Source organism: Sinocyclocheilus anshuiensis, unplaced genomic scaffold, assembly GCF_001515605.1.
Source record: "Sinocyclocheilus anshuiensis isolate Anshui unplaced genomic scaffold, SAMN03320099.WGS_v1.1 scaffold907, whole genome shotgun sequence".
Classification (NCBI taxonomy): Eukaryota; Metazoa; Chordata; class Actinopteri; order Cypriniformes; family Cyprinidae; genus Sinocyclocheilus; species Sinocyclocheilus anshuiensis.
Window position 1 is genome coordinate 532668 of NW_015546133.1, and position 18352 is coordinate 551019.

At 35.2% G+C, this 18352-nt stretch overlaps 1 protein-coding gene across 3 annotated transcripts; it reads right to left on the reverse strand.

Annotated features, from left to right (window-relative positions):
• Window positions 1–6112: 6112 nt before the first annotated feature.
• Window positions 6113–15877, reverse strand: LOC107701109 (inositol polyphosphate 5-phosphatase K-like). Of its 3 annotated transcripts, XM_016503041.1 has the most exons (13): window positions 15741–15877; window positions 15122–15176; window positions 13026–13130; window positions 12160–12268; window positions 11436–11552; window positions 10710–10885; window positions 10509–10620; window positions 9953–10062; window positions 7801–8008; window positions 7474–7611; window positions 7268–7351; window positions 6986–7090; window positions 6113–6903 (listed from the first exon to the last, which is right to left on the reverse strand). In XM_016503041.1, exons 2-13 carry the CDS (start codon window positions 15166–15168, stop codon window positions 6835–6837), a joined length of 1380 nt encoding a protein of 459 aa, XP_016358527.1. In that variant the 5' UTR covers window positions 15169–15176; window positions 15741–15877; the 3' UTR covers window positions 6113–6834. The 3 variants fall into 3 exon arrangements, with proteins under 3 accessions (XP_016358527.1, XP_016358526.1, XP_016358524.1); XM_016503040.1 differs by lacking the exon at window positions 15741–15877 and having other exon boundaries at window positions 15122–15233; XM_016503038.1 differs by lacking the exons at window positions 15122–15176; window positions 15741–15877 and adding an exon at window positions 13359–13738.
• Between the last annotated feature and the right edge of the window lie 2475 nt (window positions 15878–18352).

The following is an 18352-nucleotide window of genomic DNA, read 5'->3' on the forward strand; positions in this document are numbered from 1 at the left end:
CTGCCGCCTCAATATATGAGTACATGAACACATAAACATAATCTCTAGAACTGCTCTGAGTCACTTCATGAGCATTTTACTTATTTTGAGAAATCATATCATATACAAAGACCAATGTTTCAAAAACACACCAATGTTTCAGGAGTTTGGTACACAGAATAGGACACATGCTTATTAGATAACCGTATTTTAGTTGATGTATATGCTTTTATTTATTATTATTTTTTAATTAACTTTTTTTTTCCAAACCATTGTTAGATGCAGTGTTTCCTGTAATTATGCAAAGATTTGGTTTCAAAAACAGTATCAGTAAACTATTTCTTATGATTTTAAATCTGATTTGAACTTCAGATCAATCTCAAAGTAAAAGGTGGTACTAAAGTCTGATTTTGTGGTGGATGTGTTCAAATATGATCATCTTAATTCAAGTGATGAAGGATATTGAAAGTCTGACAGTGTTGAGCACTACTGTAAGGTTAACCCTGCATGGTGTAAATGTTTGAAAATGATTAACAGTTGCAAATAAACATTCATTAGAAATTTAGAAAAGTAATCAAATGTAATCAGTTACATTACTTTAATAAAGTAATTTAAAAAGTTACACTACTATTACATTTTAAATAGGGTAACTTGTAATCTGTAACCTATTACATTTCCAAAGTAACCTTCCCAACACTGCTTGCATCATATCCCAGAATTCTGTGCAACCCTATACAGAACATCTGCTCGTGTTCACTTGCAAACGCTGTTATTGCCCTATAATGCTGTCCCATATTTAGAGATGTAATTTCCATTGTGTGCCACAAAAGTAGTTGGTGTACAGGTTTGGAACGACATGATTTTTTTTTTTTTTTTGTAAGTTAAGAGGGGGAAATTATAATTTTGTTCAAACCGAAGGTTATTGTCATTTTAGAGGTTAATGCATTACAAAAGCACAAAGAGCTTTTAATGTACTGTTTTGAACATTTATTCTAGATGCATTCAGATTTGATATTGCTTGTGTTATGACATCAGCAAGGTCATTTCGCTCTCTCTCTCCATGTCTCTATTCATCCTGCTTTCCCTCTTTCACCTCATAACCTTATCCTGTCTTCACTTAGCCTTAAATGCCTCCAATTCAGGATTCTGATTTAGTGGGCCATTAAAAAGTTTTACAGCACCGGGTGACATCATGGGCCAGTCGGATGTGTTAGAGAATATGAATCTCCTGGGCCTCGCAGAGAATCTAGTGTCCTCTCCAGGGAAGAAGAAGAATTCCCTTGTAACCGTTCCCTTGGGGGTGAGGTCTCAGCAGCTGTTCTGACACAACAGGAGACAAAAATCTGACCTAATTACTCTAATTAACACGTTTTTTCCTTAATACATTTAATTAAATTGCTTCGGTTTAATTTATCACAGCACTTTCATTTTGCTAGAGCTCCCAGCCCAAGCTTTTAAACACTAATAAGACGGTATATCAATATTGAAGACATTCATGTCTTTATAGTGGAGTTTGTTGCCATCACAAACAGAAGCCAGGGTGGTCACATAAACATGAGGAAAAAAAAATTGTTACGACGGCATTTTAGTGACACTTAAAAAAAAAAAAAAAAAAAATTACGAGAATAAAGTCGTAATATTATAAGAATAAAGTCAAAATTACAAGAATAAAATCAAAACATTTAGAGAATAAAGTCAAAATTACGAGAATAAAGTCGTAGCAATACAAGAATAAAGTCAAAATATTTTGAGAATAAAGTCAAAATGACATGAATTGTCATAGCAATTATGAAATTAAAGTTACAGTGGGTGTAAAATAATCATAATCACATTTTGTTGCTTTGCAGCCTGAAATGAAGATGGACACAGTTTTTGTTTTATCCAGCTTTATTTACTCAGTGCAACTTATAACATCCAAGTGAAAGATATAACACCAACATGTCAGAAAAAAATTAATCACTGAGTTGGGGAGTTTCCACTCGATAAAAATTGCGGTCCGGGGGCACCTAGATCGAGTCAAAAGGGCATCACCCGTTCATGCCACTGATGGCTCTTAAGCTATCTGAAACCAGATTACATAGCTCCGATCATGTAAACTGAAGTGTCGCGGTAAACTGTACAATCCACACAGCACCACTATTTACCATGCAGTTACTAACACTGTAGAAATATGGAATTCTGGTATTTATTATTAATGTCATTATTAGTATAAGCATAATTAAATAATGGGTAATATAAAGACAATAAGTCACTTTTATAGAGTTTGTTTGAGTTTCAATTCAGTTCACTTATTTGTATAGTGCTTTTCACAATACACATCCCTGCAAAGCAGCTTCACAGAAAATGAAAGTTTCTACATTACATTAGGGAGTAGTTTATCAGTCTTGACTATGTCAAGGTGATGTCCATCTGGTGATGTTCTTCTTCTTCTTTGTTTTGCTGTTATAGAAACCATAAAACCATGGTAATGAGGAGCCTGATTCATTATATTACTAATACTATACAGTTAACTCTGGATTCAAGAATTACAGTAGCAGTAATAAACTTTAATTGAAGTAAAATATTAATTCAATAATTAAGAGCCTGTAATATAAAGGAATATTAAATAAGGCAGTTGTATGTGCAAAAGTTGTTGCTGTTTCTGGAATCCTGTGGTGTTAATGCATGTATGATTTTTGTATCCAGGAATACATAGTATGCATATATTCATTGTATCGCAGCTTGATTTTTTTTTTTTTTTACATTTTTAAAGAACTGTTCCTGGTAGAAAACATTGTGGCACCAAGATAGGCTACTATAAAGGGGGGCCCATGGATGTGCTATAGCCCCAGGGCCCTATGTGTGCTTAATCTTTAAAAAAAAAATTTTGTTTTTACTTTATTCTCATACTATGACTTTAATCTCATAATGCTATGCCTTTATTCTCAAAATATTATGGCTTTAATCTCATATTGCTATGACTTTATTCTCATCATTTTGATTTTATTCTCAAAAAAATTATGACTTTAATATTGTAATCTTACACATTTTTTTATTTTACATGGCACTAAAACGCCTTCGTAGTGTGTTTGCAATCGTGTATGCTGTAATTTGTTATCTGTTATAATATTTGTCCAGTTTTTCCTTCAAAAATTAAGCAAAGTTTGATTAAAGTAATCTTTCCTTGTGACGCTAAACAATATAGAAGGACACAATTGACTGCCTTTATGAGTGAGTCATTTGAATCATTCACTGAACCGATTTGTTCATACACTCTTAAAAATAAAGGTGCTTCAAAAGGTTCTTCAAGCGATGCCATAGAAGAACCATTTTTGGTTCCACAAAGAACCATTCAGTCAAAGGTTCTTTAAAGAACCATCTCTTTCTTACCTTTTTGTAATCTGAAGAACCTTCTTTCGCCACAAAGAACCTTTTGTGAAACAGAAAGGTTCTTTAGATGTTAAAGGTTCTTTATGGAACCATTTAGACAAAAAGGTTCTTCTATGGCATCGTGAAGCACCTTTATTTTTAAGAGTGTACTTGAATCGTTCAAGACATAGCACTTGAAGAAGTTTGAGTAAAATAAAGATGTTGAAAAAATGTTGAGGCTCCAGCGTTTATATTGAGTTTAATTAGTCTCAACTGTATGTATGGTAATTTGTTGTACTTATTTACAGAACTATATGTCATCATCATACCTCAAACTTCTCAGTTTAATCTACGTGTTCTGAATGAATGCATTTTGTCAAGTGAACTTAAACAAATATGTTGTGCTCAAAGAATAGAGAGCAGTGAACACTGTGTAGGGACCCCGTCAATCGACTCAACTTACGAGTTGAGTTCCGATTAAGCGAGTCATTAGATGTGTCCTAAATTGCGTACTTATGCATAATTCTATGAAATTTTCTAGAATAAATAGTGTGAGTAGTGTGTTCACACTGAAAATTCCAAAAAGAAAAAGTGCACTTTAAATACTCGGATGATGCACTTAAATAACGGGAAAAAGGTGCGGAATATTAGCTGTGTCTCATTTCCGAGGCTGCATCATCCAGAGGTCGCATTTGAAGGCTGCATTCGTCATCGGGGCAGTCTCATTTAAGAAAAGTAACAGTTAAATTGCAAAGTAAAAAAGAAATTACAGTATTTTACACCTTACAAGGAATAACAGTCAATTTTATTATGGTTACTTTTCTTAAATAAACTTAACTGTCACAGTTTTAATTATAGCGAAGGGGGAGGGGCTGCAAGACTCCGTTTATGAATGGCAAAACGTGCGTCGCAAATTTGCGTACTTGTGCACTATTCTAATACGTTTTATAGTATAAATAGTGCGAGTAGTGTGTTCACACTGAAAATTCTGAAAAGAAAAAGTGCACTTTAATTACCCGGATGATGCACTTAACCAAAAATACAAAGTGTGGAATGTTGGACACTTCATTATGTACCGAAGGGGGAGGGGCTATCAGACTCCGATTATGAATGACAAAATAACTTATTCATATACTACATGGTTGAGTACATAGTGCATAAGTACATAGTGTACTGTATATTGTATAGTGTGTCATTTGGGACGCAGTAAAAATAACCTTATATAATTCATACACTACATGGTCGAGTAGGCTACATAGTGCATAAGTAGGTACATAGTGTATAATGCATAGTGTATTGCGTCATTTGGGACGCAGCCATTTAATTGAACACTGATTCATTCAGGAACTCCACTACTTTGTGTTGCTAGGATACGCGTAACAGTTAATTGTGCTGTCTCTTCCGTTAACATTTCTTCAAAGGCGCGAAAATAGACAGGCTAACTGGCAATATGGTGTATAAAATGTAAGTTGCATCTTATTTTTTACTGAACTGTTATAAAAAACAGCACAATCATTCTTAACTGCATCTTATAACTTGAAGTTGATATCTATCCAACTCTATTGGTCACTAATCTTCGGAGTTTAGACAGGCCTGTTATACCTTTTCTCAATCTCTGAGAGTTGTGTTCCTTAAAAAAAAAAAGGCCCCTATACAGGTGCATCTCAATAAATTAGAATGTCGTGGAAAAGTTCATTTCAGTAATTCAATTTACCATCCCAAATATATATTTACTGTCTTCCCAAGAAACAATTGTTCTAGTGCCACTTTCTTATAGCTCATGATCACTGGCTGACTCGGTGTGTTTTTAGCAAGTTCTGACGACCTCCTCCTCGAAGAGATGTGCAGGTGCCTCAGACAGATTTATAGCTGTAATCATCCATGAAAATGCTCCTGGAGGTAAAACCACACAATATCTCCAGTGCTGAGTACTGTGCCTAACTGAGTGATGAATTAATATTCTGTGAGTGAGTGAGTTTGCGTATGCATGCGTGAATTTCACAAATACAGTGCGTTATGGACAAGACAATAAGTAAACAGCGCCCCCTAGACTGAGCTACAAAAACATGTAAACCTTCAGCTCCAAAGGGAAATAATACTGGTGGCGAGATAGATTGAGGAGAGAGTTTGTTTGATTGTCACTCTGGAGACTGAATTTTGTTGGATGAAAAATCACGCTTCATGTCACACTAATTAATGTCAGCAATGTAATTAACCTTCAAATGTGTGTGGTAGACCTTAAAGGAATATTCCAGGTTAATTACAAGTTACCTCAAAATATTATTTCAACTCATCTCACAGTTATAAATAAAAGTATACAGATAGATATGCATTTGCAAAGTCTATGACGCAAACAGATATTCAGATGTTAATATTTTAATGAAATAGCTTACAATCCCAGTAACACTGTTGCGTTTAATTGCTTGATTACAGAAACATTTTAATACATTTAACAAATCATAAACGGTCAAATCAACTCAGTGACAGTGTAAACAAAATGGCATTTTAACAATCAGATGGTGAACTGTTGTTATAGATACCGAAAAGCCACACATTATCATATAGAAAGCCACTGATATATAAAACATACAGTGAAATACTGTATAAAGCACAGCACCAATGTTTAGTTAAACTGTAAGATACTGTAATCAGTTCCAGATATAATAGGCAAAATAAATGCAACATCATGCATTTAATGTATGTTAAAATATTGTACATGTATATATGTAATATATATAGTAATGTATGTATATAATAATGCATAATTGTGTATTGTAGAACTTAATTACTGAAAAATAATACTGAGGACTTTTTCAACATTTATGTTGATTTTGGCATGAAATATAGGCCTAATTCTGAGAGTTCTACACTCTTATTAGTTTTACAATGATATTAGTATCTAATTTGCAACCAAACAAAAAAACATGTTTGAGAAATGTGTAGATATTTGCATGGTCAGTTTCTACATAAATCAAAAGAGCTTTCAAGTTATACAGTCACAGATTCCATGGTCTTAATTTTTGACTTATAATTTGAAAAAGTTATATTTCTCAGTTCTCAGTGAGTTTACCATAGTAACTAAACAGATGGGATAGGATTCTCAGTAATGGGATGTTTCTGTAATACAGTTGGTAATTGCTTTATTGTCCTCTAGTGGCAGATACAGGTACTACATACTACATTAGAATAGCGCAATGTGTACAATATGTGTGCGTGTTTACAGAAGCTCACAACAAACTCCTACCATTTAACAAGAACTGCAGATAAAGAGAGAACGAAAAACGAGTATTTCAGTGTGTTCGGTGACTAGACTGATTGTTTGGGAAATTTTAAAGCCTTAGATTTTAAACCACACTCATTATACCAGACTGTTTCAGAATCAGTTTGATCTTTTAAAACCAAACTGAGCAAGGTCTGTTTACACAGGCAAATCCGATCTCAATTCAGATCTCCTGCTGTAATTTTTACATATGTGAACATATGCCCCAGTAGTTAGAAATTAGCCAGTTACTTCTCATGTCCGTTGATGTTCTCAGGTACCAGACCCTCCATTACAGCTTGTTGAGACTCGAGAATCTGGATCCAGACAAAGCAGATGAACAAAGAGGTATAGCCTAAAGCTAACACAGAGGTACATGTATGTGTTTGTGGAACTCACCTGGAAAGTCGGACTAAAGGCAATGAGGGATTGCATGTTGGTGCCGTAATAGCCAAGAACATAATCCCCTGCCAGCAGGGGGAGCTCATTTTTACTCATCTGGCCCTTAAACAGGAAGTGCACACTCATGTTAGTCCTTGTGTAACAACTTGTTAGTGTCATGCAGTTTAAATCCATTCATTTTAGATGAGTGTAAAAGTAAAGTAATATAAAATTCTATTATTGGCATTATTTTCTCAATGCAGACCTGTTCTCAACACTACAACTTTTAGTCTGCCATACCGTCACGACTTCGCCGTTGGCAGCCACTTCATCATCTTTGACCCAAGCGAAGGTGGAGTAATCAGAGGCACTTCTGAAGCCAATCTGCACACAGAGATATAAATCACCACTAGTTAGTGACCCGCTTTGTCATACAGATCTCCTTTTTGTCTCTTTCTGTGTTTTTGTTCATCCATCAACCTCTTTTTTCTCTGTTTCCGTCTCACCTTGTACAATCCGATCCAGTCCCAGGTTGAGGACTCAAAGTTTTCCAGAATGGTGTAGGTGAATGTGGCATCTTCATCTGCACTCCAGTGTCCCTCCACGGTTAGTGTGACTAGAGCCGTCTCCACCTTTTTTCTCATCTGCATGAAGAGATCAAGACAGAATTTGGACTAAACATACTCATGTACGCAGAAAGGTAGATGTATCTAAAATTATAATTATTAATGATTATGATGATTATTATTATTTAAGCACATTTACTTCAATTTGATCAGCTCATTGTCATGTCATCTGATTGATTAAATATTCAAGGCATACATAATTCATACCTCCAGATTGAAGGTCCCAATGACGGGTTTGTGGTCACTGACCCCATACGAGACATCACAGGTGTACATGTCCTGCTTCACCTTAATAGGATACTCATCATCGTCAGCTGATGATGTTGTCGAGCTATTCTCATCCTCAGTGTCTATAGCTTTGGGTTTTATCCTCCACAAGATACGATCTGTCCAGGCAGGCTTCCGCTTTTTACCACTAATCATTGACCCATGCAAAAAAAGAAGGAATGTAAATTATACCTAACTAATAAATGCAGAGTGAGATCATCTTCACTATATTATATAGATAGTATATATACACACAAAAAAAGTTTGGGGTCAGTAAGTTTTTTTTTTTTTTAATGTATACTTTTTATTAAGAACTTAATACTAATTAGTCAGCAAGGACCCATTAAATTACATTAAATTGCTGTTCTTATTTGCTGTTGTTTCTATACATCAAAGAATCCAGATAAAAAATGTATTACAGTTTTCACAAAAATGTTGAGCACAACTGTTTTCAACATTGATAATAATAAGAAATGTTTCTTGATCATTAAATCAGCATATTAGAATTATTTCTGAAGGATCATGTGACACTGAAGACTGCAGTAATGATGCTGAAAATTAATCTTTGCCATCACAGACATAAATTACAGAAAATACTCATTTTAAATTATAATATTTCACAATTTTACTGTTTGTACTTTATTTTTGATTATTTTGGATGCAACCCTGGTGAGCTTAAGAGTATTCTTTCAAAAACATGAAAAACCTTACCGACCCCAAACTTTGTAGATAGATAGACAGACAGACAGATAGACAGATAGACAGATAGATAGATAGATAGATAGATAGTTGTGCTGTGGTTGTATACTGAGAATTCCATGTGAAATTCCCAATTCCATGAAGACATGCAAGTGATATGCTATTTTTACCATATGAAACAGCATGCAAATGCATCAAACACCAGCATATCAGAGTGAATCATGCTTTCTACACAGTGATGAGGTGCTTAGTGTCATGTTATATGACAGGTGCAAAGCAGTTCGCCATGACAGCTGTTAAAAGCCCAATGACACACTGACAGCATTTCATGGATGTGTGGTCATGTATTAAATATGATGGAAGGGCTGGATGGACAAATGGGGTGGTTGGTGTATACATGATTTCCTGCATGTTTTTTCAGAAAACCTCTATTTCACTTTTTTCACCTTGACTAGTAATCTTGAAAATAAATTCAAAGTTTGAGCTGATCTTCCCACTGGAGACAAACTTTCTCTGCTTCCATTACAGACACAGCAAAACACAATTTCCCAACCATATTTCACTACCCATATAATAATTCAGCAAACAGGTGACAGCTAAATGAGGAAAATATCTGTGCTGAAGACACGTTTGTACACAGACACAGATTCATATACTCTGTGGTGCGGAAGACCTCCTATATTCAGCCATTTGTGTTTGATGGGAAATACAATTCCATCTTACATCCTACATGCCCATCTCATTTTCAAAGTAGACATACTACAACATACATGTTTTCAAAGCTGATGGCAGCTGGCGTACAGAAAAAACACCAATCACAACATTACATTTTGTAAGAAACTGTAGTCTGACCCGACCCAGATTCCACTCCACAATAGATGTTTGTTCATGCTCAATTCCCAAAATGGCTCAAGAAAGTCAACAGTTATGTTGTTTCTGCACCATTTTGGATGATCACATCCTGAGCAAATGATGACCAATTGTAGAATGGGAATGGGTGTGGGACACCGAGATCCATCTCAAACAGGGCGGTATTGGAACTTCATTAACATACAGACCACAGCTGTCACAATAGGAGCATCTTCATTTACATTAAGGGTAGTAAACTGTAACTGCATAAAAGGTTGGAGTTTAGGATGTTCGGGGTTCATTCCGACTCTGTAGAACCCAAGGTACAACATGTACTTTGTCACTGCTATGCTGCAATAAACATCTTCATCGAGATCTTCAACCTCCTCATCATTTTTTCTTACAATTTGTATAGACATGACTGAAATGCTGACTGGAGATAAATTGAGATCCATTTTTTTCTCAATCAAATTGATTTCTACTTTCATGCATTGAAAATAATGCATTTGTACTGTGTTAATAATTTGTAAGTGTGTGAATGTACCTTGTATCGTAAGTCTCAGAGAAACGGTCGAACTTATACGTGGGTTTAAAGCACAACAGTCCCTCTTCAAATTCCTGAAGAATAGCTTCTTTCTTCTTCATCATGGTCAGCTAAGAGCCAGAGATCAGTGGAATAGAATAGAATAGAATAGAATAGAATAGAATAGAATAGAATAGAATAGAATAGAATAGAATAGAATAGAATAGAATAGAATAGAATAGAATAGAATAGAATAGAATAGAATAGAATAGAATAGAATAGAATAGAATAGAATAGAATAGAATAGAATAGAATAGAATAGAATAGAATAGAATAGAATAGAATAATGCATACCTGTCTCTTGTTTTCCATAAATTTTGACATTTGCATGTTGCTAAGCTAACGATGAGATACCAAGCACGAACTATTGAGTGAAATTTTTAATTCTATGAAACTAACTTCTATTAATGCATATTTAACATTAATAAAACATATTTTTATAATCACCATGCTAAAAGAGCCATTGTCTTCAGAAGAGTGTGTATTTGTGCTATCTTTATTTGTGTGTTTGCCTGACCTGATCTCTGTTCCACAGCAGGTTAAAGCGACCATTGTTGATCGAGGAGCGGAGAAAGTGCATCCCATGGTCAGCGATACGAAAGTTCAGATCACCAAACCAGAAGACTACCCTGAGATACGGAACAACAGCAATATGAGAACCATGATGCATGTGAGAATGCATGAACGTGAGTAAATTTGAGCCCAACTTAGCACTGACTTGTGGTCAAGCACTTGTGGTGTGTTGTACATATCAAAGTCTTGCGTGTCCAGAATATATTCAAACTCATCCATCCGTTGCAGGGCGTAGTTCATATGAGCCGCCAGATGACAGTTCAGAAAACACAGCATGTGACCGTAGAATGAAAAACGTACAGACACACCACCTTTATTTCCCTGTGAGAATAAATAAAAATGCATTAGTCCAGCTGCATATTATTACAGTAAAGCCCCAAGTCATACTCACATATTCATACCTCTAAAAGGATAGGTTTCGGCTGAATTTTATTGTATTATTTTTTTCTTATTTTTATTTTTTATTTTTTTTTTTATTTTACACAAAACATACAGATTATATACACTGCCATTTTTTATTCAGCAAGGATGCATTAAATTGATCAAAATGACATTAAAGATTATGCTGTTTTCCCATCACAGGAGGATACATTTATATATATAATTTATATATATATATATATATATATATATAAAACCATTTTAAATTGTAATAATATTTTACAATATTACTGTTTTTACTGTATCTTTGATCAAATAAATGGCAGGCTTGGTGAGCATTAGAGACTTCAAAAATCTTATAAAATCAGTAAAATAACAGTATGAACAGTAGAATAAATATGTCAGTTTTGAAGGAAAATGCCATCAAATTGAAATTAGTGTATAACAGTAAGTGTCTGTGAAATGTAAAGATGTAAAGGCTATACCATACCCAGTATCCAAATAGGCCTGTGCGAGTGTATGTACTTTGGATGTCTCTGATGAAAGGCAGGTGGACTTGCTTTGCAAACAGTATCAGCAGTAAACCCTGCATCCTCACAAAAGTCACCTGAGGACAGCAAAAAAAGCCTTTTCATATGTCAAGGCTTCAGTGCATTTCTCAACACAAACGTCACACGCCGCCTTTGACCTCCACATCAAAACCGACAGCATCACAGAAAGAGGATTTTAGACGGTTTCTATGCAAGAAAGCTATAATAGGCCTTATACAGTGAAAGAAAACAAAAGAGGAAACATGTATTTGAGCTTAGAATGGATAAGTGTCCTTGATACGTTGACGTAAGAAAATAAGGAGATTGGTATTGGAAATTCCTGGGATTTTTTGGTGGAGTGGAATTCAGTTTTTAAAATCAGAGCTAATTAGTCATGAAAGGCAGAATGGGACGGGCTCACATCAAATCAGAGGTTATGGTACACAAATGTGCTGGTGTGAAACAATGCCTCTAGTGTTTTCAATGGCCTGCAGCGAACAATGGAGCTTAACAAGCTTAATGAGGAGACGGCTCATCCTGATTTTGTCTCTCTGTTCTATTGTAACAGTTGCAACTGCATATAAACATATGTATAAGGACACTCAATACCTCTCTGTCTTTCACATTCTCTAAACTGAGATTGCAATGCTGAGACGCACAATCAGTTTTTTATTTATTCTGTACCTTTATATATCCCATTGGTGCCAGGTTATCCATGAGAAGGTGACTCCATGAGTCCTCAGAAATGAGATCAGAGATATACTGCACTGGATTGGCATTCACTTCCTGTAGACTAGAGCACAAACACATCTGCTCATCTCATATGACAAACCAATGTAAACTTACCAATTGACAGAGAAATTCATTCTGCCTCATATATATAGTATAAACACGCGCACAAATTGGTGTAGGATTTACTTTGAAACAATTTTCGCTCTGAAATTGATAATAAATTTCATAATACAGTTGAAAGAACATACTCCAGTAATTTTTGTTTCATTTACAACTTCAATATATATATATTGAAGTTCAAGAACAGTTCAAGAAAATAATACTTGTCTTTTATTGAATGAGGATGCCTTAAATTGATCAAAAGTGACAGAAAAGACTTTAACATTGTTACAAATGATTTCTGTTTCAAACAACAATAGCACAACTGTTTTCAACATTTATAATAAGTCGTTTCTAAAGCAAACCAAATCAGCATATTAAAATGATTTCTGAAGGATCATGTGACACTGGAGTCTAGTAATTTTCAGTATCATGGAGTAATGATGCTGAAAATTCAGCTTTGCCATCACAGAAATAAATTACATTTTAAAATATATTAAAATAGAAAACAGTTGTAATAATGTTTAACAATTTTACTGTATTTTTGATCAAATAAATATAGCTGTGGTGAATATAAGAGACTTCTTTTTAAAAATCTTACCAAACCCAAACTTGGTATTGTATGTATTAGTAAATTAACATGTTATTTATTTATTTATTTATTTTTTTTTTGTGAGTCTAAATCTGCTGATCATGTGATTCAGGTGATGTTAACTCACCCAATCACATAGAGGTCAGTGGCCGGCTGTGAGTCAAGCTGCAGTAATGACCTCACATCAGCTGGTGGCTCCGCTGTGCCAACATTCCATGTGACCATGTGCAGCCTGAACAAGAGAAGAAGACACAAACAGAGCAGCAATGAATCAATTAATGAATTGGGTTCATATAAACTCTGAATTTAATATCTGAGAAAAACTTTGGGGAAAGAATACGAAAAGATAATGTAAAGCTAAAAATACAACGGACTTGCTAGCAAATCACCAACAAAATTCACACCTTCTATTACTCCAACACAAGTCTATCTAAAACTCATTTTCAATGACTTAGTACACCTGAAGGACTCTCTGTTGGTGTATTTTCCACAGAGGTAAAAGGCTTCGTCTAGCGTATGGGACACTTCCTCATTTGCCTCATCATCTGAGCTGAGATCTTCTAAGCAGACGAGCAACTGAGCGAGCCGCTCGCGAAGAATCATCCGTGATGAAGTAGACTGAGATGCCATGGTGGACGTACTGTCAGAGCGCACACGTGGGACATCAAATATGTCAGACATCTTTTTGCTGTTCTCCCAAAACAACTGATAATCTGAAGCCTGATTCATCCAAACCAAGAGATCAGCTGAAGTGAGTAGATTTCTTATTTGATTCTCTATCGTATTGCTTGTGTTTTCTCAGCTTCAGAGGTCCAAAAAAGTTCAAATGTCTATAGGTGTCCAAGAGCTGGTTTAGGTTCAGCAGATGCAGATATCCCAGGTTTTGTTCAAGCGACGCCTACGTGCTGTAGTTCCAAGATTCATATTTCTCCGATCTTCTCAGAAACAATTCATCATTATCCTTTGACCCCAGAAAGCTAGCAATTGCAATAAATATAACCCTTTTTGTTGATCCACATGTTCTCATTGCATCTTGTTGCCTGAATGGACGAGTGTGTGTAAAAGCATGCGTTTTGGAGAGTGTTTGGGATTATGAAGTGTAATCTGGAGCAGTGGAGAGCCACGTGAATGAGGCCAGGAATACAAAATGCAAAAATCACTAACAGGCCTGATCTCCAAATCACTGTATGTATTGTTGCAGGTCTTTAGCAACGCAAGTAAATGTCCACAGAAGCTAATCCGCTTTATGCAAGAGCTGGCCTCAACACTGTGAATATTTCTTGGACTCTACAAAATAAATAAATAAGGTAATAATTTTGCAACCGATGACGGGGAGGGGGCTGTTGTCTAAATTCAAAGATCTAAATTAAATCTTAAAATAAAATGTGAGAGCATAATGCCAAACTTTGTTAACAAACTAGCATTTTTAAATTAACTCTGACAGAGCTAATTTTTTACTTCCTTGGAGTTAAATGTTACTCTATCAGAGTTGAATTAACCTTCTTGCCTAACAAATTCAACTACAATATGTGAGACTGCGTTCCAGATTACTTGATGAACACATTTATCCACTGCTTTTAAATTGTGGTTATCTGCGACTTATAGTATTGACGTTTGTACTATTAAAAATGTGTACATATATTATAAATATAAATTAAATATGTATTATTCTACATTAAATATTTATGAACATTTGATATAAAATTATTAAATTAAACATAATAATAAAGTCTGTTCAGTGTTCAGGTGCCGATATAAATCTTTGCCAATTTGTGCTCATCTGTACACCTTACTTTTTTTTCCCTGTTTAAACCAGGAAAATTGTACTAGGCAAACAAATACTAATAAATTAGTCTAAAATAACAATAGAATTCTCAAATGCAGGCTAACTATCTTTCCACCCCGTTGCTCTAATACAGTCACATGCGAATTCTTAGGAGCAAAGAAGCATTCAGCAGCAGAGAGAAAGAAAAAGAGCAGGCACATGAAGGCAAAGCAACTGGTCTTGTGCCAAATTGTAAAACTTTTGAGAGAAACACCAACATTCACAATTGGGTTCCATGCAAAAAGAAACAAGTCAGTAATGATTTAATGATTTAACACACTGAACTCCTTTTACTTCCTGTCCATCTCAGTTCTCTAAGCATAGTTTCTTTCACCTCACTCTTGTCTATTTTTAAGTGAAGTGGGGTTCATTTCATTGATCAAGGATGGTGTTGTTACCAGAAAGCCTGATGTCCATCCCTGGATCCAACATTTTGTGCGCTCATACTCAGACCTGTGTACACAAAAACCACATAAACAAGCATATATGGTAATGTAAACAATCTAATCTAAAAGATTTTTTTAAATGATTAAAAAATATATCTGGAGGTTAACTGATTATTATATGTTCACTGAAAACGCTCGAGCGCAGTAGCCTACTGTTGCTATGGTTACGGGCAAAAGTGACTGTTCGCGATTTTGTGCTGTACGTAGCTGTAATATAACTTCTATGATTAGCCTACCGAAATGTTATTTGATAGTAAAAAGAATACTCGACATAGGCCACTTCGACTTAAAGACTTGTTCAGTGCTTGAATGGGGGGTAGTAAATGTATAAACGTTTTTCCAAAAAGCATAACAGTCTATACTCTCTCCCTTGTATCAGTTTTATGTAACAACGACTTGTTGTTGTTTGTCACACAACGTTCAAATGAAAAAGTGGGCTATATTTAAACAGCCATCGAATAAACTTAAAATATTTAGGGATTTACAGGTTAAAATGTTCCGAAAACTGAAATAAGCTCCTCTAAAGCTACCGTAACGAAAGCAAACTTAAACTTTGAATGAAAAATCTTACCTTTCAGTCTCAGTCTTGTGGAGATTTTACAGGTGTCTTGAATATATATTCCGTACTTAACAGGTGCTATAGGACAGTGTGAGAGTTTGGGGTACGTGTTTACACCCCTTTACTTCCTCACTGTCCGGCCAATCCACAGAAACCTCTTAAAGCCGCAGAACTTTACTGTTTCATCATATAAACGCCTGAACGCTTTGGCTAAGTTATGAAAGACTTGACTGTGTCTAAATCGATTTGGTATATATCGCAATCCTTTTGATTAGGGCATGAAACAGAGGGTTCTCTGTTCATTGAAAACAACTGTTTTTATATGCAACATGAATTTAAAATATTTGCCGTCTAAGTGTTTTCTGCATTGACAGTTAATCTGTTTAAAAGTTTTATAAACGATATGAAATCTGAGTTGTTGTCAGGAGCTGTTATACAGGTGCATCTCAATAAATTAGAATGTCGTGGAAAAGTTCATTTATTTCAGTAATTCAACTCAAATTGTGAAACTCGTGTATTAAATAAATTCAATGCACACAGACTGAAGTAGTTTAAGAATCCGTGTATCATTCGATCATTCGTTTTTTTATTTAATATTGAAAGTAGAAAAATGAGAAAACGGCACCTTTTTCGTTTTTTTGTTTTTTTCCCAAAAAACGAAAAAGGAGAATTCAGCTTAAATTTTCGTTTTTCGTTCTTGGGTGGAAAAATGAATAAACAGCTTGAATATTCGATTTCTACACGTGGGCGGGAATTAAACGCCCCTTTCTGCTGATTGATCAGCCGAAGATCAAACCGTGCCATCATCAGTTCTTCTTCAGTATCATGCAGCAGAATAATAGTCCTCCACTGCTGCACGGATTAATAACCCATTTTATTGCAACTACATTTCATATTTTTCTCATCAAACAGACTAATGAATAGCTCGACACAACTCGTACCGGGCCAGAGTCTAGTATAATTAATAAAACATTTAATAAACATTTAAACATGTCACATATAGCTGTAACTGTAAAAATTTAATCCAAATGTCTGAATCAAACACATTCCCCTTTCTGAAGGCCTCATACGAAGGGGTTAGTTAAATCTGGCTTCATCTCTTCAAATCCTGATTAGGCTGAAAGTTTCACTTAATGAAGGGAGGGTTTGCAGTGATCCTTTTTCTTTATGATTTGTGCTTGTTTATGTGTTTGTCCTGAGTGGGGTCATTGAATGGGTTAGGTTAAAGTAACTAGACATGTTTACTGTGGAAATTATATGAAGAAATGGGTTTTATCAATAAATGATGGTGAAAAGTTGGGAGGTCAGAAAATGTTGCAAGCCAGATTCAAACACACGTTACCTACATAAGCACCACAGCTCAATGTGTCAGTGCACTAACCACTAGGGGAACAACTCTGATGTTAAGCATACAACTGAAAAATATGTTTGATCAAAGAAGAAAATGTACAAATCTACAGAAAAAAAAACAATATTGAATATGTATTTTTTTTAAACTTCAGGATATGTAAAGAAGTAAAACATTTCTTTTTAAAAGTTAATTTATTTTTTCACATCTCCAATGTAGTTTTATTGGAAGATAAGATGACAAAAGGCACAAATTCACAGTAAAAGAAATAAAAAAAAACATGACATGACAGGGTGGGGTTAAACATAAATTCATAAAATTTTTTTGTATTTCTACAATCACTGGGGTTTTTAATTTCGACAACAAATCGTGAAATCTAACAACAACATATCTATGAGAAAGTCCTGTTTACTATGATCTGCTTTACATAATGGTAACACAAACTGTGGATGATCAGTTCATGTGGATAGTTCCCTTTTATAAGCCACCTGTCTGTCATTCAAACACCAGCTTGGACTGATCATAAAATATCTTAAAAGAGTTACAACAATATGAACTTATTCGACTTTATTTAAAGTCCATAAACTTGTTTTTGGACACGCCTGTGATGATAATAATGTGGTTCATGCAGACGCCGTGATTTAAGTAAGGGGCACATTCTTTTTTTCTTTTCTTTCTGTAGGCTAATCAGTTTAAAGAATGAATAATAAACATACCAGCCTATCAAAGCTGATCTAAATGAGGACTTCTAGGACCAGAGATTAAGGGTAAATTTCACCGTCCAAAAATCCCACCTTTGCTTTCTTTAATTATCTCAGAGCTGAACGAATCGATTTTTATTGCTATGGAGTAGGGCTGCACGATTAATCGCATGCGATATTTAACGTGCATCTTGTCAGAAAGCCGGTTCTGTAATCAGCGGTAAATCTCCATCACCTGCGGGCTTTCACATTGAGCACCACCTGTCTGTCATTCAAACACCAGCTTGGACTGATCAAGAACAAGTTTCATTCGAGTCTCCTGAGAGAAGAATGGCAACTTAGTCCAAAACACCCCGAAAGGTTCTTTTCTCAAGTTCAAAGGTCATAAACGTGGCTTCGTTCACAGTGTAAGCTTTGAAAGGAATTTAAAAGTGAAAGATTTCTACGGCTCACAGCAAAAATACAACAACAATTGATGAATGAAGACATATTTAGACACCATCCTGCCAAAGAGGAGCGGCCAGGGATGAGGGGCGGGGCCAGTGACAGTGATGGGCGGAGTCATCTGAAGGTTC

Excerpts from the sequence above, each read along its gene's own strand:
- LOC107701109 (XM_016503038.1), bottom strand. The coding sequence starts at position 13,627 with ATGAATCAGGCTTCAGATTATCAGTTGTTTTGGGAGAACAGCAAAAAG. Across the intron at positions 8,009-9,952 it reads TCTGAGACTTACGATACAAG|TGGTAAAAAGCGGAAGCCTG; the intron begins GTACATTCACAC and ends GTCAATGATTAG. Across the intron at positions 7,091-7,267 it reads CCAACGGCGAAGTCGTGACG|GGCCAGATGAGTAAAAATGA; the intron begins GTATGGCAGACT and ends TTCCTGTTTAAG.